Source organism: Notothenia rossii (genome assembly GCF_949606895.1).
Source record: "Notothenia rossii genome assembly, chromosome: 3".
In the NCBI taxonomy this organism is placed as follows: Eukaryota; Metazoa; Chordata; class Actinopteri; order Perciformes; family Nototheniidae; genus Notothenia; species Notothenia rossii.
In genome coordinates, this window is record NC_136901.1 from 71,743,250 (window position 1) to 71,767,429 (window position 24,180).

At 40.4% G+C, this 24,180-nt stretch overlaps 1 protein-coding gene across 8 annotated transcripts in view; it reads right to left on the minus strand.

Moving 5' to 3' along the window:
• LOC307032560 (glutamate receptor 3) overlaps positions 1-24,180 on the minus strand; it is a 118,858-nt gene that overhangs the window by 47,122 nt on the left and 47,556 nt on the right. For all 8 annotated transcript variants that reach the window (XR_013806301.1, XM_079670623.1, XM_079670622.1 and 5 more), the window contains one exon: positions 13,697-13,936. Coding sequence is in view for 7 of the 8 variants with exons in the window: in XM_079670623.1 (XP_079526749.1) it covers positions 13,697-13,936 (240 nt within the window). In the remaining variant the exon portion in view is untranslated. The remainder of the gene's footprint in view (positions 1-13,696; positions 13,937-24,180) is intronic.

Consider the following 24,180-nt stretch of genomic DNA (forward strand, 5'->3'; position numbering starts at 1 on the left):
AAACTTTGAATATTACAAGAAGGGTGCTAATTTAAATCAATGTTTCCTCCCCCTGTGCCATAAGCACACTTGAAATGTCAACTTAAAAGTCCTCCAGCTGTCAAACTCTCACTCTTCATTAGCTACATCTCTATGTGTGTTCTACTTTGAAACATTCCCACAGCTAATTTCTCCCCATTTTCTTTTGAGGAAGCCACAATAAATAGTAACAGTGTTTAGGGCTTGGTGTGTGTTTGCCTCTGGGCTTACTATGCTCACAGGGCTCTGAGGATCCCCCCACTGTTTGTACTGTGGAGATCAACATCTTGGGCTGGGATAAGGAGACAGCTTCATATTTCCTCTCATTAGTCATCTGGCACAGGCCCGCAATTTATACCAAAAAAAGGCTGTGTTTGCTGGAATTATATGACCCATACTCTTGATTTCTCCGGCAAAGTATATACAGAGGCAAACAGGCAATCAGTGGCTGGTGGGTGATGAAGATTAAGATCTCTTAGCATTGTGATATATTTATTTTAATGTCACCTTATATATTCGTGTGTGTTGAATTTGAAAGTACATTTTTACTCTTTAAATAATAGAGAGGCTTTTTCATATATTCCTGAAACAATGTCCCACTACTTAGTAATAATAAATTAAAGCAATAGTCTTTTTCTTCCACTTTTTATGTGTAATCAAAAGGGTGTTTTTTTTGGCTATTTGTGAGCAGGCATAATACAAATGACCTTTGACATCTGCTTTGCAGTTCCCAGACATCGGGAGGGGCCCTGAGTCTCTAGCTTCCTCTGTTAATTGCTAAAACCCATATTGATTAGCCCAAAGGGAGATGTGCCTCAGATATAAGATAGTTGAAGCCTTGTAGAATTAATGATTTATCTCCTAAAGACCCCAAAAGAGGCCTTGAGAATTGAGTCAAACAGTTACCGAGGCCATAGTCTTTTGTTCTCATTGATGTCTGTATTCATTCCAGTAAAACGGACTTCGAGGTGAAAGGAAGTTCTAATAGGGCCTTAAGCTACCAGAACAATTAAACTTCTGTTAATCAACCAAAACTCATGACTGTCAGGGGACAGACATTTGGACCTATAACAAGGGTCGCTTCATAGAGAATATATGTGTGTGTATTCCTTACTGTGATTATATGTCCTGTATAATCATTTATCAACTATTCCTGTATTGGTGTTTTATTTGATTCCTCTGTTTTTATTCTTTCATGTGTGGGTACTAAATGGCTACAAACATTGTGGAGAAATTAGCTTAAACATGTTTTATTACTTTATAGGAAATGGAAGCAGCTTTTATGACAGGGACGAGAGAGCTGGGGGAGGGGACACTCTTCTTAAGATTTTCAGCATGTCAATAATCAGGGAAATCTACTTGTTTTAAATAGATGTGTGTGGTTAATTACTTTGTATTAATAATAACAGTATGTGTAAAGGAAGCTGGAAATATGCAATGTGAAACCTTTTATTTGAAATAAAGATTCTGCAGGGAATATTCTTAAAGAACAATAGCTCAAGTGTCTGGAAGAGCTGCAGGCTAAATGAGTGTGCGGTATTTTTTTACTGCTTGAGATCAGAGCTAATGTTTTCCTCTTGTTATTATTGTTTGAGGTTAAGGTAACTCACATGTGTTATTTGTATAATCCAACTATAAAAAACTATATCTTAAACCTATCTTTATAAAATGCCAAAAGTATGTGAAACTTGCAAGGAGGGGTTTGTTATCTCGAATGTAAGGGTTGCCTCTGGCTCGTGCTGATTGGCTGTGGCCTGTGTTTTCTTTAGACCGGTCTCTTCTTTTCTTCAAACTGACCAGATCCGTAAGATTGGAGAAAGAGCAGGAAGTACTTACTTTGTATTTGTATTGTTACTTTTTATCATTAAAACAAGATTATTGTTTAACTTGCATTCTGGTGCTTCTTAATCCCTTCCTTTTTACGAATTTACCCAGTTTACCAAACGACACGCGGAGACGAGGTTGGTTTTAAACATCCTCCAATCTCCAACAGCATCTGTAGAGACATGGTAATAGTGGTGCCTTTAAGGAAAGTGTTTAACTAGTGGCAATTAAAGAAGGAAGAAAATATGGACTGGAACACAGGTCCATTCTACTTATGGGATTTAGAAGAGAAATGTTATAGCCGGAGCTACAGTATACGCTTCTTCGCCACTGCCCACGGGAAAAGGAAGTGTGTAGCCAAGACTTTGATGTGGTGTTTACAGTAGGCCTATAACCAAAAACTGTTTCACTGCCAACTGCTGTCCTAATCAAAATGACAGCGCATGTGAAATCAAACAGAAGCAGCATGCTGTCTGTATCTTTAGAAGAGCATACATGCAGGGGGGAGGAGAAATCCACCCACAGACTTCTCAGAGCTTCTCGATCTCTCCCTGTCCGTCTTTGTTCCCTGGTCTCCCTCAATCTCACTCACACTGCACACTGTGACGTATCAGCACACATACACCAAAGGGCAGCCAACACATACCTACAGTTGTGTGTGTGTGAGTGTCTGTGTGTGTTAGAAGGGATTGATCAATTCCTGCATACATCTCTCTGGGCAGCTTTAACTGATCAGCTGAAAGTGGGGGAAATATTACAGAAGATGGACTTACCTTTAATGAAAGAATATTATTTTACTCGTGTAGCTTGAGAATGGCATATGTTTTTTACGTGTGGTTTATACAAACAAATTGGCCCTGTGACATAGTGTAACACCAAAGCAATCAACCTCTACAATGGCTGCAGGAAGCGAAGGCCGGGACATTTTGTATAATGAAAAAAAAGACCCTCGAAGCAGTAATTTCATGGCTGCTGAAGCTAGCAGTGGGTAGGTAGTAAAGTGGCTTTATTCCAGGTTCATTTAAAAGAGGACACTGAGAGAGCATAGAGGTTTATTGTGTGCTTATTGTGACAGACGATGGCTCTCGTATCACGTCTTTTTAAAGCACAGGTGCTTGACTTGTAGTGTCTCAAAGGGTTACTGAATTACAGAGGTTGCTACGGCAGCTGGAGCTATCTATATTGGGATGTCACTTTGCCTGTGATACCAGTTTATGTGTGCAAAATAAAAAGAGATAGAAAATCCCACTGATGCATAGCTTCATCCATATTTCTTTAATATTATTTTTCTTGTGCATTTTATGGCTTCTCTGTTGTGCCCTTTCTTGTCAGCGTGTCCAAGCTGATTTATTCTCCTGACGCATGCATAATTTAGTTGTTATGAAGCCGGCGTGAAGGAGAGGGCCACTAAAGCACAAGAGGCATATGTGTGTGTGCGAGTGTGTGTGTGAAGTCTCAGCTGTGTGCGGCTGATGTGCCATTATAGTGGCTGTGATGAAACCACGAAGCCAAGGAAACAAACGGCAGTCTATGATATAGACATGGACGCAGTCGGAGATGGCATTCACACTTATTATCTAACATTGTGAGCAGAGAGTATAAATCAACAATTGTGGGTGACAATATTGCACTTGACTAGACATTATTTGTGTGAAATGCGTCAGAGTGGCATACAAATGACTTGAAAAAAGGCAGCTGGTGGTTTTTAGTCTCAGAAAAATATTGCTCTGGCTTGTTAGACATCTGCACACTAATGGCACTGCACATGAAAACATGTCACCAGCCCTTCTTAACTGATTATGTAGAAGAAATGGGAATAGCCATGTCATGCTTGTCTGCATGTGTTTAATCACATTGAGTTTTGGACTATGCTTTTGATAGTGTATCACACATCACACTTGATTTGTTATGTTATTTACAACGGTAAGAGCTATGCCAAATGAGTACAATCAAATTAAAAGGACAGACTTGATTTGGTTTGCCATCAAAGGCATCCAGGAGAGCAGCGGGAGGCAATCATTATTTGACTCTTTTAAAAAGGAACAAAGGCAACTGTCTCTGGATGGCCAATTAGAGGGATTGCTGGAGAGTAGGGAGCAATGTTCGCTTTAGTTACAGTGTATCTGACACTGCCTGATTGCTCCCTCCCTCATATCTGTCCTTCTATCTTCCTATCTACAGTAGCTTGGCAGGAGCTCGAAAGATCGAGGCTAACAATGTGCGGTCATCCAATTCTCCCATGCACAAGCCTCTTGGCCCTCTTTGCGCATCGTTCTGCCAATTGTGCCAGGCCGGAGTTCTCTTGTCTTGCTGTTAGACAGCTGATCAACAGGGGCAGTGGAGAGTTATGAGGGTTCATTACAAAGCCAAGTGTTTTTGATTTGCTGAACCAGAATGGTATCAATCTGATCATCTTTTCTTTTTTTTACTTTTAGCATGCTTCAAAATAATGAATGATGTAGACATAGAGAGGCCAGTCGTCACCAATGCCAGTATTGCAATAACGTGTTCCTTGGATGGTCCCATTCCTGAGATGGGAAGTCATTCTTTGTATTTTGGTGTTTTTATGAGCTTGAAGTCATCATTTGGACACAAAATAGAAACTATAAAAACATTTTTTTTTTTTTATTGCATACACATTGGTATGGTATTTTCCTAATCAGAACATTGTTTTTTCAATTACTCCAACAGCACATTAAGTAAGCCAAAACGAATTTCCACCACACGTAAATGGTTAGAATGTGTAAAATGCTCTCTATTTGTTAAATACATGTATGGATAATTTAAAAGAAAACACTCATGTTTCAGTGTACATGTAAAAGCTTGCAGTGTCTTGGGAATCCTGTCTGCCACTGCTTTAATGGAGTAGCTTTGCAGCACATACTGAAAAGAACTGAAAACCTACCACAATAATATATTTGACTGTAAAAAAAAAACAGTGGCACATCCTACTTTGCATCATGTTATTTGTTTTAATCAATTTACTTTGGTTTAAAACCCACAGAAGCATAATATTACTTCCACAGCTTGTTTGATTAAGGGTTTAGGTTCCGACTGTCGTCTGAGACACAGCCGAGTGATAATGAAGGAGCCAGAAACTTTTCTTTAGAAAGTTATTATATTTCTCTCAAGGACAGTTTGGGTGTACTTCATTTATTGTTGCATTGCACGGACTGGCCTGTGTTCTGTTATAAGAAGTAACATTTCAATTCAATATTTCACATTTTTAAGACCTTTAACAATAAATGCATCTGACAAGTGAGTGGCAGTAAATTCTTTATAAATGCCTGCATACTTTTTGGATATGGGTCATGCAGTAGGTCAGAATTAGCACATATTTGCATGTTTTACAATAAGCTGTTCCATTTGTGGTTAGAAATAATGCAGCAAAATCTAATGATCAATACTCTACAGGCGTCTTAATGTCACAGATAAGTTTGGTGAATTTACTCCGCAGCAGTTGGGGTCATTGGAAATATTGTAAGAGACAATGAAAGAAGTTCCCTGGAGATATTTTTGGACTGAATGCTTCCACTTGGCAGGTTTTTGTTCAAAGAATATTTGACTTCCTCTAGCTATAATGAGGACATCGAACACTATTTCAACTGTCAGCATTTAAATGATAAAAGTAAATAGCTCTGTGCTTCCACTGCAGCAGCTACGTGTTGAATTGCTTCCCCCCCCCCCCCAACTATATCACATTCAGAATATTGATTGGTAGAGAAAATGATGGAAAGCTACGATATGAGACCCGACATTGTTATTCATATGTCATCAACACCTTGATGTGGCGATTGGTATTGTGAGACGGGCTAAATCCTGTGTGTCAGAACACCATCATGGATACAAAGCGACGGCAGCTCCAGGGCTTACCACAGAATATCACTGGCACTGCTCTTCAGATTGCTATTCGCTAAATGTCAATGGAAAATCTAAGTGCTTTCTCACAGTCAGAGGACTCCATCAGTCATATTTTCATCTTCATTCACATCGGGTTTTTTTTTTTGTCTTGCTGCTCAGTTCAAGGTGAACCTGATTCTCTCAAGACAGACACAAATAAAAAGTATGCAAAGAGGTAGAGGAGCCATGTAGACACTGATGGAGAAAAATAAAACAACAGCCATGAAAAAAAGGACAGAAACACGATTTACCCTTTGCTAAACCCCTCCCCCATACAGCGCTTATCCAATCACAGCTTAGAAAATGAGACTAGGCACAGCAAGCTTCTCAAGCTTATATTTAGACACTGTATATTTTAGAGTCTCTGATGACATCCTTTATTAGCATCTGAGAAACAAAAACACAAGAGGAATATTGTAAGTAATGGATTATCGGTTTTAGGGCCAATTTTATTTTCCCGGGTACAATTCCCCATCCCCCCCTCTTAGCATTTCCATTACTTATGTTGTGTTTACCCCCCAAGTGGAAGCTGGTCCTGGATTGCTATCAGAGTACTATAAGATGTGTATGTGTATGCTACTCTTTAGTGGCTTTATATTTGCAGCATGTTAGTCTTCCTCCGAGGCTTTTCTTTTGTAAATTAAAAAGTGAATATATAGTGTTTGCAAACAGGAAGCAATGCAACTTATGAAGCCAACCTGAGCTATGTTAAAACAATGGTATGTTTTTCCTATACGTAGCAACTGAATATGCTGTTTTTTTTTAGCTCAAGCTTACACTTTATTATCTTTGCTTATTAATGATTGTTTTTAAATGCCATTTTATTCATCTCTTTCAATGTTGTAAAGCGCTTCAGTGTTTCCCCTAGGTTTACTGCTTTTGGGGGGGGGGGGGGGGGTTATTGGGATATTTTTTTTTTAAATCCTCTGGAGCAAAGAGGAGCTGTGGATTATTGTTATCGATTAATGCATCAGTGTTTCTTAGGGTCCAAAACACTAAACTCACAACTTAAAATGAAAGCGTTTAGTTTATTTAATAAAAGAGCACATGTACAATGTGAAAAGTGACAGTAGACATAGATTACTTGCAATTTGGTGCTATATATATATATTAAAAAAAATAAATAATAATTATAACATTTTTTTTTTTTTTAAACACCTAGAATTTCAGGGGGGTGCGGGGCTCCGTTGGCGGGGCGCAGCGCCCCTCCAAGACAATGGTAGGGGAAACACTGCGCTTTGAATTGCCTTGTGTTGAGAGGTGCTATAGAGTGGCGAAGTCACGCCCACTTACTTCCGCATCATGGGACCTTATTTCGGAAAAATAATACATTGAAGTCAATGGAGAGAGAAAACGTATCTTTTGATCCCGTTTGAATTGTGCCATGAATTACACATATGATGTTTGTCAATCTTAAAAAATAATATCCATGTCAAAAAAGTCACAGTTTGTCGTAAAACTGTTGAAATATAAGACTATGAAAAATACGCAACTAGAAAGACTACAAATCCCAGAGTCGCGTGAGTGATGTCATAATGATGTCATAACTGTTTTCCTCCACTAAGAGATAGCTAAGATCAGCGCCATATAGATAGAATCTATCTATATTGCTGGCTAAGATAAGATAACTTTAACAAGATGCCTGTGTGCTTAGTACCAGGTTGTTATCATACCAGCAATGGGTTTTGCTCGTTCTTTCGCTTCCCGTCTGATGAAAGGACCAGGAGTGGCTGGATCAAGTTAGCTACCTAGCTAGTAGCTAGCACGTTAGTTAGCATTACAGCCTTGTCATTTTTATTAGCCTTAACATGAAGTAAAATTAAGTAACCCAACATGTTAAACAGTAAGAGTAGTAGTCATATTTTGTGAACCCTTTGAAGAGTACTCCTGTCACACCAGTGTGATCATTCTATAATACACAATTTAAGCCCGGGGGAGAAATGCTAACGCTACATTAGCATCTGCGATTTTTTCTACTTCACCCTATCTGCACAAATGGTTCACATTAAACATTAAAGAGACCAGGCAGTTCAGAGAGAATCAAAGGAAGGCAGGCAGGCAGCTTTGCATGATATTCTTCTGGACGTGTTTCATTGTGGTGATAGTGAGGGTAGTAAATCCTTTTGTTGACAAGACAGTAGTGACGGCCATCTTGGTGACGTGTGTTGTTCTGCTAGACCGTAGATGTAGTTCATTCAGCGTTTCACACAAACAAATGTGTTACTTCACAGTTTTACGACACATTATTATTTTTTTGACTTGCAAAATTATCTTTTAAATTGACAAACATCATATGTGTAATTTGTGGCACAATTCAAACGGGATCGAAAGATAATCTTTCTCTCTCCATTGACTTCAATATATAATTTTTCCGGAAATAAGGTCCCATGGAGGTCCACCGGAAGGGGAGGGACTTTGCCACTCTATATAAATAAACTTGCCTTGCATTGCCATTGTCCGACTTGTTTGAAAACATCGTTCGAATTGTAAGAGGTAACTCTGCCACTAAGTCATTGAAAAAGACATAGTGCACAGTTACAGTTTGTTTCATAATCCACCTTTTCTTGACCCCTTTACAGCGTTAAAGGTATATGACACTCAGGAAGAAGGGACATGAGAGAAAGCTAAAAGCATATGAGGATAAGGTTGAGAGAAACAGAGAGAGAGTGACTCATAAATCAAGTAGAGGTGAGATTGCTGAATCAGGGTTGATTGTGCCTGGGAGAGACAATAAAGCCTATAATCATCTGTCTCTGCCGCACAGACCTGGCAATTATCTGCCCATAGCTGACCACCACAACAGAAAGGCCAAGGTCCATCTACCCTTACCCTATACAGCTCCAGGTTTTTAAGGGGAATTGTGTCTGCTGATGCAAACTGAAAGGACGGAGAATGCAATATTCCCTCTTGGAGAGTGAATTGGGGAAAACAGAGGATTTGGTTGAAGGAGTGCCGTGGGATAGTCAGCTTTTCCTTCCATATTTGATGTTTAGGAGCTTTTTCAAAATAACTAGTGGTGATATCTGTATGGACCATTTGTTTCTCTCTACCCACGCAATTAACACACATGCTCAAGGTAACCTCTCAATATATTACATCAGATAAAGGAAGAGTAGCCAATCATTAAGAGTAGCCAATCATTAAGCTGGTTTGACACTGCCTAAAGAAACTACATTTGCTTCCACTGCACTTCCTTTATTATAACGTCTGCTTTAATGCGGATGTCTCATATTGGCAGTTAGGGGACACATTTACCTTAATTTCCCTCCAATACATCTGAGCCTCAGGCATATGGCCCATCACTCTCCGACTGAAAGCACTACATTACAGCCTAAAAGCCTTTTTAGCCAGCCCAATATAGGAGCCAAATGAATAGTGGGGCTGTAATTATTTTTTCTATTGACCAAATGAAACCTCTTGGCAGACCTCAGCTCAAGAATACGCTTTATTTCTCTCCCGACAAGCAGAGTTTTGTTAATAATTGCGATTCCAGTTTTAGCTTTTATCAAACACAAATAATAAAAAACATATCATAAAAGGCGCTTGGTGTTCGTATCATGAGCAGAGGGTCATTTTTCATGTGGATACATCTGTTTATTCACTGCTTTTATTTATTTTAAAACTGAAACTTGCACTACTGTTCAAAAATAAATAACAAACCTGGAATTATGCATTTGGGACTTTATTTTTGCTTTTTCTTGTTGTACCGAACCCGTACCGAACCGTGACCCCCAAACCGAGGTACGTACCGAACCGTGAATTCAGAGAACCGTTACACCCCTAATTGTGACATGCTTTTGTTCTTTGCTTTGAAAATATGATTAGCCTATAACTCTACAGATTAGTGGCTTCTTTAACACACCAGGCCTCTTTTTTATACAATGCTAACAAAAGAAAAGAAAAAATAAAATCACTGCAGAGCAATAACACAAAGGACTGCAAGACAATGATCTTTTATTGACTCAGAGACACCCAACCAGGTACTTATACCCCAAGGTATTTACTCCTGGAAAGATGGTAGATTACCTCAAATAAAAAGATAAATATCAATGTATTTGTGCTGAGGAGGTTAATATAAAGCATCCCCAAATAGTTATGTTTTTGTGTTATCAATAGCTTAGCAGAACTTATAAAGGAAACACTTGAAATGATTAGCTAAAAAGGTTGAAGGTACAAAGTAATGGGCACATTGATAAACTAGTTGAAAGTAATGGATTAACTCTTGAAACCTATGTTAACAAAAACAATTACTTTTTAATATTGCAACATTAATATTTATTATTGTCATTGTTTTCAAGAACCGTTAATTTGAACACTTTAACAGACATATTTGGCACATGACATCCTGACAGTGTTGGGAAAGTTACTTCCAAAATGTAATATAGTACATATTACTTATTACTTGTCTTTTTTAAGTAATAAGTTACATTACAATAGTACTGTCTCTGAAATGTAATGAGTTACTACTTTTATATTACTTTTTATTACTTTTTTTTACTTACCAAAATAACTGCAAAAGAATGGCTAGGTATTTTAGATGCTAAAATGTAGTTTAGTGCAGCTCATTATACATCCAGTGAAGGGCGATGTGGTATAGCATAACAATTGTGTAGGCCATTAAGGCTACTAACAACTTTGATTACACGGCTTGGTCAGGGTTCGAGTTATAAACTGAGCTCTATGGGGGGTCTTTAAACGCCCACCCGCCTGCTCAAGTGAGAAAAAGGGCACTTCCCAGAATCATTTATTAAAAAAAATGTTAAAACAAAAAGTTAAATATAGTTGCACATCTCTGACTTACTGACCAATTTATTTTAATACCCTCACACTCATGCAATTGTTTAATATTCAACAGAATTCTACAAAATAATCAGCTAACACAGAGACAATGGTCTTCTTTAGTATTCACTACGCACAAGAGCAGACAACAAACTAGTTAAATGAATAGTTATTAAATGAGCAGCCAACAAGCAAAATGATGAAGTTACTGTTTAAGGACATTACGGGCTAAAAGATCATTTTTTCATGTACTTGTACATTTAGTTATTTTTGGATTATTGTGCTTCCATGTTTTCTTTCACTCTAATGGAAGGAAAACTTCAAGAAACACATATAAAGGTTGTTCGTCTTACTACCCTGTCTGAATTCATCAATAGATTTAAAGCTAATCTGCATTTAAACATACATTTCAGGGGATGATACTGACTTGACGTAAGTAACTATCTGAGGAAGTTGTGAGGTGATATGTTTTTTGTTTGTTTTTTGTTTTATCCTTTTCACCTGCAATGCTTATATCTGTTTTTGTCTTTTAGCTAATTAGCTATAAACTCGAGGCACTGGCAGTTCAGTCATTTGTTCATCTCCACTCACTTTCAAACAAGCCAAGAAAAACCAGCATAACATGGGACAGTGCCCTTTTTCTGAAGAAAAAGGGCAGGGGCTCAAGCCCACTTTGATGTCTATGTGTGCATGTGCCTGCTGATCAGGGAACCCGACGCGAAGCGGAGGGATCTTGATGAGCCCGAAGGGTAAACACCAGGCTTACTAATCTACCCGCACAATTTTTCTCTGGTGTCGGAATGTCTCGAGATGTTAGTGAATTCATAAAAAACAAAACACCATTTTATTTCGGGTTAAAATGTATTGTAACTGCGTTACTGAGAATTGTAACGGGCAGTTTATTTCCCAAATGTCGTTAGTAATGCGTTACATTACTTCGTTACAGCAAAAATTAATACATTACTGTAACTCTGTTACTTTTGTAACGTGTTACACCCAACACTGCATCCTGGGTCAGTGGAGTGGTACTTGGCCTCTTCTGACTTTGGGGGTAAGTCATAAAAGAATGTTGGGAACCTCCAAAACAAATGAAAAACATAAACTAATACACACTATAGAAGTTGTCTCAAAATGTTTCTGTTTTCCTTAGAGCCAGAGTGTGAAAAACAAACACCCTTGAAGGCTATTTTCCCTTGTCACTCCTCCAGGTTTAGCCAGCAGTCAGTGCCTATATTGCCTGGGGAGCTGCACTACCTGATAAGCGGAGGTAGAGGCTCTCTGACACATCTGTCTGCTTGATGAGCCAAGTGTCAAAGCCCCCCAAAGTGCTGGATGGAGAGCATCAATAAACGACTTTAATCCCCTCCTGGGGCCAATGTCCTCCCGCTAATAAGGGATCGCCTTACACCACTGGCAGTGAAGAGAGGTAAAAGTGGTTTGGCATGGGCTTCAGCACGGGGATACACAGTACGCAGGGAATTGACGGTACACAGGTAACAGCCTGTAAATCACACGAGCCTGCTGTTGGCTTAATTGCTGCATTGGATAGGTGTTTTGTTTCCTCCTCCTTGAGAAACTTTCCCTCCCTCTGTTGCCCTTTGTCCATCTTTGTATTCTCTTTAAAGTGTACTTCTATGTGTCATCCTCTACAGCTTTTTGAATTACTCCTCTCCCCACCTCCACTATGTATCCAACTTTGCCCCAGACAGTCTGCCAGACAGAAGAGGAGCAGCAGAGGGACGGGGACGGATATCTGGGCAGTATGGGTAGCGCTGAAGGACGTGTGGGTTGCTAGCATCCGCAGGGAAGATCCAATGAGTGTTCTAGTCAGAGTGACCCTAATTAACCACATATTATCTGCAGGCAGTGAGGAAGATTAAGGCCCTCAGCTGTGGACCCTACAGGCCTGGAGACCCAGAGACAGAGGACTCTGCGCTAAAGCACACTACATATTCTGCCTCGGAGCAAGACAGGGAGAGGTGGGGGCGTGAGGCTGGTCTAGGAAAAAATAACCACTCAGAGAAGATAACACAATGCAGAAGACCGCTTGCTTGAAGCATATCAGAATCTTTCTTTAATGAGCAGATAAACATAGCAATCCCAAACAGTTAAGCAGGGCTGCAAGTAACTATTATTTTCGCTATTGATTCATCTGCTTATTAGTTTCTAAATCAATCAGCTCATCGTTTAGTCTATAAAATGATGGATAATAATAAAAAACTTCCATCCATTCCAAGAAAATATCTTTACATTTCTCATTTTGTCAACCCTAACCCAAATATATTTGGTTTAATATGATATAAAACCAAATTTGAGGACATTTCTACTCTCAAAATAATTGTTATCATGTCGATCGACTAATCGATTGTGTCTGCAGCTCTACTGCTATGAAGGAATAAAGAAATATGCAGACAGCCTTTTTTTTTTTTGCACCCCCACAAAAAGGCGGACATATTGTGTCTTTGTCTGTCATATCCTGAACACATCCACCCCCCCTGCGCAGTTGCTGTGAACAGAATTGAAGTTACCGTAGGAGGAGGGGAGCCTTCCTCTATTGAGACATAATGAGCTTATTTTCTCGTTTGACATTAGGACACCCAGAAATGAACACTTGGACATGTTGACAGGTCATCATCGCACGCTGGTGCATAAAACCAACGTCTATTATCAACAAGGCAATGCAATCTGGGGACTACACAAAAACCCTCAATGACGGAACACAATAAGCAGCCCCTACAGGCAGACAGAGACTCAGAATCCTGCAGGAAACATTTTAGTTGCAGCTGTGACATACCTCATTTCAGATGAAAGACGAGCCAATATCAACAACATGATTAAACAGAAGATTAACTGACGCCAACCAGACAACTTCTAAAAAAAAGAAGCCCAATCCAAAGGCTATAGCTCATAAGATACGGCGTTTCTTAGAGTGTTATTACAAGTGTTACGAGCTGCTGGTGAATATATTTCACATTTACATAACACCAAACTATTACATAAAACAGTAAGTGCAGTGTTAACAGTTCAAGTATTTACAGGGCTTTCATAAAGTATTACACGGTAAATCTATCCTCTGCTAACCCCGCTGCTATTCTGAGCCGCTGTAACACTTCCTGTGGTTCCACACTGTAATTCAAGCTTCAAGGCCTGACTCCAGGCGCGTGCTGTCACCTACCTCGGTCGGTGTCGTAGAGGTAGACGAACTTCTGCCACTTGTAGTGAGAGAGCAGGCTGAGGACGGCGCCGCGGAGGGGAGGGCGCATCTGGATGACAAACTGCACCTCATTATCGGTGGGGTAACTGGGTGTGACGAAGGAGGTGTGCAGGGCGCCGCAGAAGGAGGTCAGGGTGTTCATGGACTTCTTGTCGTAGAATCCGAAGATGGCGTACACTCCGCGGGAGAACTGGGAGCAAACTGCAGGGACAGCAGAGGACAAGAAGACAGGGTGGTTAGGACATTACTCGGCAAAATGTGAGTTTGCTCAAAAGACTGGCTCACTCACCTGAGCAGTGATTCAGTGAGGTAGGGTAATCTTGGAATTATTTCCTCGGTCAGAACATTCATTATTCTGTTTGTTAAATGCAAACAAATGGTATAATATGAGTATAATAATGACTAAAAGCCTAAGGGGTGATGTATTCAAATTGTTTGTTTTATTTGACAATCAAGTCCATATTACGTCATTCTTTTTTGTTGAAAGGGGGAAATTAACCATATTTCATCAATATCATTGCTCTTTGTTATTCTTAAACAGATGGTTCCTTATTTCATTTTAAAACTGGGATGATTGGGAAATCCCTTGGCGTGTCTGAAAAAATAACCCTAATGATGATATCTCGGTTTTACAATAAATGATAACAGAAGTCCTGTGACTCCAAGAAGGGGGATGAAGTTAAAAAGATGTGGGGGAAAGACAAATCAAATGAAAGACCCAATTGAGTTGCATTATTAGAGATGTAAAATCCACTGTATTTAGAGTTACATCGAAATCATCGGTCTATTTTGAGTCACATTACTTACACATACTGTGGAAGTGCAATACTATCACTGGCCAGTTAATTCAAATAATCCAAGATGCTTTTTTGTTACACTTCTATACGATTATTGATCATAGTGATCACAACATATAATCCCATTTCATCTGGTACCAACCATTTGAATAAAGAAATGCATGGTAATACACAATGAACACACTCAGAAAGTGAACAGATCTGGTGTCAGTGACAGCATTGTGTCAGGAGGTCAGCAATCATCCTGCGGCTGTAAATTGGTAGAATGTGTTTCTGTTTAGGTAGGAAAGTGGCAGCCAATGTATTGAAACGTCACGCCATTAACTGAGGGTCTCCAGCTCCCACCAGGAGCTCCCACCAGTTATCTATGTTCCCTCACCCACCGTGAACGACTCACTGCAGCATTCACAGCAGATGTGAGCACCACCGCAGCCTGTCACCGCTTCTGGTGCCTCCTACGAAAAGAGCTGAAAAACACAACTCTTTCTGACTCTAGTGAAAAGTGAATTCAGGTTTCCATTCAATGGCCTGGGACATTTGTGTTTGCTGGTGCCAAGATGTCAGAAACAGATACATACTTGGTGTCTGTGCAAATATAGGAGATAAACCTACCTATACATATCACATTTTTACGACTGGATTGACCCCTTCTTTGAGGAAAAAACAACCCTATTTACATGTTGCACACAAACCAGACTGTGTTTAGTAAAATAACAATCTGACGCAAGCAAAAGGTAAAAGAATATAAACAGTTACCCCATCATTTGAATGCTTTTCACTTCAACAAATCTATGACAACCACTTCGGGAATGTACATCCTAATAATACAAGCATTTTATTTCTCCTATCAGAGCGTGCATCCGATGACATTTCTTGAAAGGCGAAAAAACATTTCCATTTGTTTGTGTATTCATCATGCGCTCTCGTGGGACACCGTAAATTGTCAGGCAAGAGCGACTTCCATTCAGTCAGAAGCCATTAATGTGTAAACTAACATTCAGAGCTACAGGTGTTTTGCTTCCCCACCCTATCATGAATGGCTGCTCACTTATTCTGATTGACGCTCAAGTGCTCCCACTGTGTAATCAAGCATTCTTAACATCCGTAAACACTCTCAATATTCCACTACAACGGTTGGGTGACGGGAGGGAGGGCACTATTCAAACTTATGTAATGGCTATGTTAAATATTTGCTTAACAATAGCTGACGGACATTAATTCAAAAGGTATAATTGGAGACATCAGACAAAGCTTAGAACTATGATCTTGTTTGAATAATGCAATAAATAAGCTGTTTTGGCATTCTTAGGGTTGTTGATGGTAAACTGACCTACATTAAATGTTGTATTTTGTGTGTTTTACCTTAGAAACCAAAGAGGAAATCGCTAGAACGAGAGCCTTGACCTCCAATTATGCCAAATCCACATATTTTACAGTATTACTAAAGTATACAAATATATATATTTATATATAATATGCAATTAATATCTGCTCAATGATTCAGATGCACTCAAACATTTCTGTAGTTCTTCGTTGGCCCTACCTTCACCAAGATTCATAAAAATTGGGGCAGTATTTTTTCTATAATCCTTCTGACAAACAGATAAACCAAGAGAACCATAAACATTACCTCCTTGGAGGGGGTTATAATCCATTTCCCCCCCCTGTCCGAGCAAATCTATCCATCTTTGTTAGGAACCATGTTTGAGTATGTGCAAACCCATTACGCATTCTAAAGAGGACAACATGACAGTGCTCACGTATTCAGCTCCTAAGCACAATTGCTGTGTGAATGAGAGATCTCGTCGCTGGTGGGATTTGCCTCATCCTTTTTAATTCTATTCCCTCCCTATCTGTCCTGGTACAGACACCTCTCCCAAGGTATAAGCATCCATTCTCAACACACACACACACACACACACACACACACACACACACACACACACACACACACACACACACACACACACACACACACACACACACACACACACACACACACACACACACACACACACACACACACACACACACACACACACACACACACACACACACACACACACACACACACACACACACACACACACACACACACACACACACACACACACACACACACACACACACACACACACACACAGCCTCTAGATAAGTGAATCAACAGATGGACAGCAGTATTGTGGGTAAGTGCTGCAGGGTGAGTGCTGCAATCTCCCGGACTGAATGGGAGCCAGTCGGAGCTGCAGCCTTCGTCGAGGCCCAGCTTTCTCTGCACTCGCTCTTAATTTGGGCCAGTCCTGACACAGAACCTATCCTAGGGGACCAGATTGGGTGGCCTCTTTCTTTCTGCTCAGCTGTCCTCTGCTTATTAGGTTGCGCTTTGAGCAAACCCAAGCTTCAACAACAGATATGTCCAGACCCTCCCTGTAACCCCACTCCTGCTCCCATTAGACATACATTGCCTTTGTGATGCAACCTTAGCAAGGGTTGCCACCTTATTGAAGTGGAAAGGTTGTGTTGCAGTGATCCCATGAGCCATGCCATCTAAAGTGATCTGAGCTCCAGGTATGTTCCCCCCTTGGTGAAAGGCTTACAAGGATGTTCTAGACGGAGAATGACCTCTTCGGTTTCTGACGCAAAGAATCCAATCTCACTGCACCAGATCTGCCAGCATCATGAAGCTCTGCCCCTAAGACACGAGGCATCCTGTCACAATAAATGCACGTTACTTTCTTCCATAATAAATCCCTCTTCAGAGTCTTCCCTCACATGTGTGGCTCTACAGGCTTGGTATTCCCAGCCACATGGATGCATTGCCATAAATAGACCCAACCTCTAATCAATGGAAGCAGCGTAATTTATTTCCAATGGAGAGCCATGAGCTGCACTGTGCAGGAACCTCTTGTTTTCTCACACTTAATCACTTCTGGCACGTTTCAGCGGTCAGAGGCCGCGCCACATGTTGAGGTTTCTTGGGTTCATAAGGTTTAAATACTGAAGCATGTAGGGGATAGTAAATCTGAACTCCAGGAACCTTCATGTGGAGCTAGCGGCGCTGTTGATCATGATTGATCACGCAAATGTATCAAGTAAAAATGACCCTTCCCTTGGTAGCCTGCAACCATCCTTTTCACAAACTGCTCTGAGAAAATAAATAGGAAAACAATTTGCTGTTTCACCGAGGGCTGGGGGAGAAAAACAAAATAAGTGTTGGCTCTTATCAACAACAGCCTGGATCACCTGTGAGGAGAGAGCAAGTGTTTTAAAAAAAACAACCTTTTAAATCCATTTTTTTTGTATTATTGGCATTGTACTGTAACTTTCTAATTAATCTACATTTTAGTTTCAAGCTGCACCAATTTGATACCTCTCTAATTTGTCCTGTATGTACATTTCTCACCCTTTTATATTTTAATAAACTCTAATTCTTTTTTCTTTGTGAAGGGCGAATAACAAGACCGCAGAACAAATGAACAGACCACATAAATAAACATTTATAAACATGAAATAGCAAACAAAAAAAGCAATCAGTAGAAACATATTGACCAAGTCGAACTAAGGAATTTAACGTTTATTTGCGGTGGAAAGGAAAGTCAATTGCATTGAGATTTCAGCTCAATAGTTAAAAAAAGGACTCATTTCTGAAGCTTTACATACTGGGTTTCCTATTTTTTTTTATTCTGAAGAACTCAAACCGTTTCTGAAAGTTACCTCAGGCTGTATAAAAAGTTCTGGATTAACCTCTTGCAGCCTGAAAGAGCCATACTCTGTATATGGACATATTGCTCTACCCCACTCACGCTCCCAGAGAGGTCTCTTCATGCCTTACCCCCTCCCTTCTTTAAACGCCTCACTGTCTCTCTCCACTCTCCTCTCCTCTAACCTCACCACTCGATTTGACCTCCCTTTTTGTATCCTGTCTTTTGCCTCAGCCATCTGCTCATCCCCCAAAGCATACACCCTCCTCGAGCGTGGCGGTATCTCTCTCCACCTGAGTGCCTCCCTCCTTCCCCTCTCACATTGTTTCCCCCGTAATATCGCCTCGCTCCATCAGCAGTGCAGATTCGGGTTGGACTTTGGTTAAGAAAAAAATGAAGCGCAAGGTACAGTCACGAGAGACAGCTGCTGTGGAGAAATGCCCTGGCCTTATCACTCTTGGCGATTAAATAAGAATGAAATGATCATTGTTCTGTAGGTGGAAATAAGATGGCCGAAGTTTCTACAACGGATGAAAAAACAAATTAGTTAATTTAATTTAATGATTCTGCGAGTGTCATCTCAAATGTAATTAATGCTCATGAGTCCTCAGAAAACCATGTGCATTTGAAGTCATTAAGAGACTTGCATGAGGGCTGAGAGGTAAACAACACAAAGATAATTCTCTCTTATCTGCTCCTTCTCTTCTCCTCCTCCCTTTTTTTTTTCTTCCTCTGCAGCTAACCGTGCCTCCTCCTCCTCTTCCTCTTCCTCTTCCTCCTCCCCCCTCCTGCTGCAGGGAACCATGCATCCCATCTCCAGTTCACTGGTCAAACACACACAGTGTGCCGCCCTCGTTCCCTTCTATAATCAGGACACTCTGCAGTGCTACGGGGATGTTACATTTCTGACGCATCACTGGGATGGCTGGCCTGGAATGCTAGTTCAGAGGGATGCGTGGTATCCTGCAGGCATGCCAAGCTAATACATAAGAGAAAACCTTTTCATGCACTCAAAGTATTTGCACTCACATGCTCTTCTGTGGCCCGTGAGCCAGAGCTTTGCACTGCCTTGGGAAGGCGGCTGGGAACAGTAAATGTCAACCATGATTGCATCTCTTTAGCCGTTTTTCCCGTCTCTTTCACAAAACCAACATTCTTTCTCTTCTTGGCTCCGTTGTTTCTCCTCTCAGTCACTTGCCCTCCATTTCCTGCCTGTGTCTCGCTCCGGCTCTCCCCCTGGTACCCGGAGATCCTCTAGCTGGTCTCCCCCCCGCTCGCTGCCTCGCTCCCTCCCCCTACCCAGTGTTCAGCAGCCTACATCAGGACCAGCACGTCCTGCTCTGAAGGAGGGATGCTGTCACTGGGAGATAGCTCGTAAGTGCCCGGGGGGATTGCATCAGCTCTTGTCATATAGAGATGTGAAGTGCTTCAAACTGTTAACTCAAATGGCAGACCTAGATTCAAGAACGACTCAACTGCAATGGTGCCGTGAAACGTTAAAAGGAAGCTGTTAGTGGTCGTGCTCCATCAACATCCAGCGTCTGTTTACACTTTAAATGACCTGCCGGGTAACACTGTTACACACACTGTGGGGAAATGAAAACACACATTTACTACATACAGCAAATGTATTCACTGTTTTGACATTAGAGCGGTGCTTCTGTATATTTGAACATTATTCTTTAACGATGTGCAACAAAATCGATTAAAAATAATTTTATTGTGAATAAAAAATGCTTCTGGAAAACTGACAAAAAACTGTATATAATGTTTATTTAAGATGTAATGCATAACAATGGAACATTGCAATATACCAATTTTATATTTTTCTATGTGATTTTGCCTACATACGTCATACATTATCTCCATATTGTTAAAATATTGTCTTTAATACATTAATATTGTGGTGTTACTGTAATTCCTTTGCTGGGCATTCCATTTTTATTAGACTGCTGAAGGAATCGAACCGGTATGGTTTCGTGATCACCCTCTTAACCTTAAGCCACAGAAGCAGGAGCCATAACTGTAAATGGTAGTAAACCACCTTTCCTCCTAATGCAACAGCCCTAACTGTCATAGACACAACATAATTTCGATGTTGACATCACACTTTCACAAAATGGAAATGTACTAAATGCAGATTTAAAGAGGCTCTGTGGACTTTAGTACGCTATGGAGCAGTTTGCACCAAAGCACTTGCACGCACATGTGCACATTTGTACTCAGTCCTGTCACTGTTTCCACACTGATTGCTGGTGGCAGAAGTGGGCCGAGAAGCACAGCAAAGCTCGGGCACAATGCAGGGAAGAAGAAGACTGCTAGTAAGTAAACAAGATGAGAGGAAAATGTTGAAAAATCCTACTTTGAGCCAGAAAGTTTAGGACACCTCAAGGATTCACCAAATTAGTTATTGGTGACACTGGATATTTCTTTTGTTTTCAATTTAAAACGTTTGGTGTCCTCGTTTCTGGAGCAAAGGACCAAACTATTTTCCCTTTTTACAGTTGGTCTGAATCTGTTTTACAGGCCATACAATATCAAAACGTCTGCTCTGTTTTAGAGACCTCTGACCATTTCTCTCCACAGTCCCCTGTGCTCACAACCTCATCTGCTGTTAGGGTTTGAAAAAAGTACAAGCAATCCAACGGTGGGTTCAGACGAGTGCGTCACTTGATGCATGTACTTGTATGTTTGCCTGAGTGTATGATGGATGATAGGGGGTAAAGAGCTTGACCTGGGGATGCTCTGTCACTTGTCGCTGTTGAGCCTGGAGCTTACCCACCCAGAGATAAGCATCTCCACACACTGAGGACAGGTTTCTAAATCCCTCTGCCCCTGGGGTCAATTTCCCCCCCACTGTGTTTTGTTTCTATTATTTAAACTTTGAATGTTTTCGGTTAACTGAATTAACTCCTATTAAAGATTAAAATATAATGTTGTAGCCATGTAAAGCCGTAATACAGAATGCAAAGGTTTAATAACAGAAAATGGATGTGTACGTTTTACTGTATCTATAAAGAACATTTCCCTCTCAGCTAGATACATAAGTGAAAGTCACAAAACAGGGTTACTGGCCAGTAACTTTAATGGCTCAAATTAATGTGTCTCTATCAAAGAGGGGACTGAAGGGCTTCCTGTAACGCTGGCTCTGCACAAAGGAGAAGCATATAAATGCTGCCCGGATACATGGAGGACAGGTCAACTATAAGAAGAAATCTGATCAAATTCCAAAATGGCAGACGCTTGTAGGAGATTTTTGTCAAGATCCTTGCAACAATTTGGATCCAAATGTAACGAGAGAAAAAAACAAGCATATTTTTCTAAATATATATAGACATGTTTTATCATCAATGTAAGTGTGAGCGGTTTTTTGACGCCTGCTGCTGATTTTTTTTTAGTCTAACACATGAAGCCCACTGCAGAACTTGACAGCAAAATATGACAGCCGTCACTTCTGAGAACAAGCAAATGGACATGTCATCCAGTTTAAAATAACTGCATGGTTTTAATCATATATTAGCATAGTGCAAGTTTAAATTAGGCCAAGTTAGAATATTGATTGTGAACATGATTTCTATTGATATATATTGTAGAGTCGTATAGCTACCAGTGAAATATTTGAATATTGTGAGAAGGAATACATGGACATTTTTGCGAAAGTATAACATTAAAAAATACCCATTAGGCATTTGGGGTTTTTTTTTCTCTCCGAGCATAATGTAGAGTGGTATATCCAATTGAGAAGGACATTATGGAAATCTGTGTGAAGGCATAAATTCAGACTCTGGTTAGCATGATTTACATTCTCTTTGAAGCCTCGTGAATTCGGCCTAAAAGGCATCCATAGGAGAAAAAACCTAATCCCATAGCTTGCTGTGCCTGAAGGTTTCATATATAACCTACAACCGCAGTCAAGGAGACGAGTGGACCTCAGGTCTGTGAGCAGGATGACAGAGAAATACCATCATCATTATGTGAGCTGTCACATCTTTGCCAAAGTAAAACAAGGATAACTTATTCAAACATTACAATTCAACCGAATAGTTTGAACAATGTTGAGAAAAGATTTAATAGGATGATTAAAATAAAAAAAAGCTGTAGAAAAATTGCTCAAGAACATAACAGAAATATCTCTGATCTACTGGTATCTATTATCTGATTTCAACACTGTTATAGAAGAGTATTTAATGGTAATGTTAAACAAAACTGTGTTTTGTCATTATACTTATCATGTTTGAATTATGTCTCCATGTCCCAAAACAGTTTTACATGATGTTACTAATCTTTCTGATTGAATTGTTCTTCCTTCTATATACACAGTTAAATCTTCACAGTATTACAACTGTTCTTCATTCTAAAACCTTTGTGTTGTCATTAATAAAGCTTGACTATCATGAGAACCCTGTGCAAATATGATTAGAGTATAATGGTATTGGTTTAACATCCGGCATAGATAGGTCCTCCCAATTAGGATGGTCTCTCTTGAATGTAATCTCTTATCTTATCGTATCGTCTCCATTTTAAATACAACCCAAATGCCATTACAGAACACCAGCGGTATTTATCATGAGAAACATGTCACCAGTATCACCAAACTTGGTATGTAAACGTGCAATATTTGAGTTTCCTGCATTTTGTCCTTGCTCGCTGTATTTTCATTTATTTTGTATTATTACTTATATTATTTATTTACTGACCTTCTTTTTTCGGGCATTTGGGATATTTTCTTTAAGCATATTTAGACGTTTGTCACCCAGGAAAGCAATGACGTTTTACCAAATACTAATTATGCACATAATAATGATAAGCTTTGACTGCTACAAATGACTATGCATTTTGTGCACTGGACATGAGAAACTGATCCTCAGACCAGAGTCACTGAGGTCCGATGTGGTCCACCAGCACGTCCTTCCCCTTCACTGCAGGGGATCAAATATTCTCTTTGCTCTCTTGTTTTTCTCTGCAGCCCTTCAACCCGCAGCTCCTTCTCCTCTCCACCTGCATTCTTGATGATATAGTCCTGTACTTGTGTGAGAGTGGCTGGTGAGTAATCCCCCAGGGAGTCAATGACTCTCGACTCCAGCTCCTTCTGACAGATATTTTCACCTTCAAGGTCTGACCATCATTCTTTAGTTTGAACACAGGGCAGCACACATGGCTGAAAGCATTCTGTGGGTCAAACATGACACTCCCCATTTCAAAAGTTCAGATAACGTTATCTTGCAGGGTTCACTTAATATCTCTGTTCGATAGGACTCAACGGATACATGCAGAAATCTCCCTTTCCCCTCATCCGCATGTCATTTCCTTGACACATGTAATTAAGGACTATCTATGCGAGTAGATAACAGACCCAAACCCTTGGCCCTCGCTCCACCTCGAGAGCCACGCTCAGAGATCCCACAGCCCATCGCGCTGAACAAATAACAATCCCTTCTTCGACAGGCTCTTGCAGTCCACCATTTGCTGCAATGCAGAGGCTGGAGGAGTGCTACAGGACTTGTCTTATCCTTTCAAAGATGATCACTCCTCTCACCTTCGAGAAGATGTCGCCACAGTACACAGCGAGGACAGTTACTGACCCTTCGAGTGTGTCTGTGCGCATTTTAAGAAGGATTCAGCGGAGTATGAAACATGTAAGGCTTATGATATTCCGTAATTGGATTTCCAAGAAAGCTGGTGACAAAACCTCACACACCACTAATCCTCCCAATCAGCACTGCGGGACTAAAGCGTGCCCTTTTTCGCAGATGAATAGGAAGGAAGTGAAGAGAAAAAGAGCATGAAGCAAGAAGGAAAGTGGGGGTCGTGGATGGAGAGGGTTGGGGATTGCGCCACGACTGCATGAGGACGGACAGCCAATGAAGGCCGATGCGCCCTAACTTAAGGTTTAATCAGCCTTGGAAGTGAGAGTTGAAACACCAGGGAAGGAGAGAGTTTAACATGT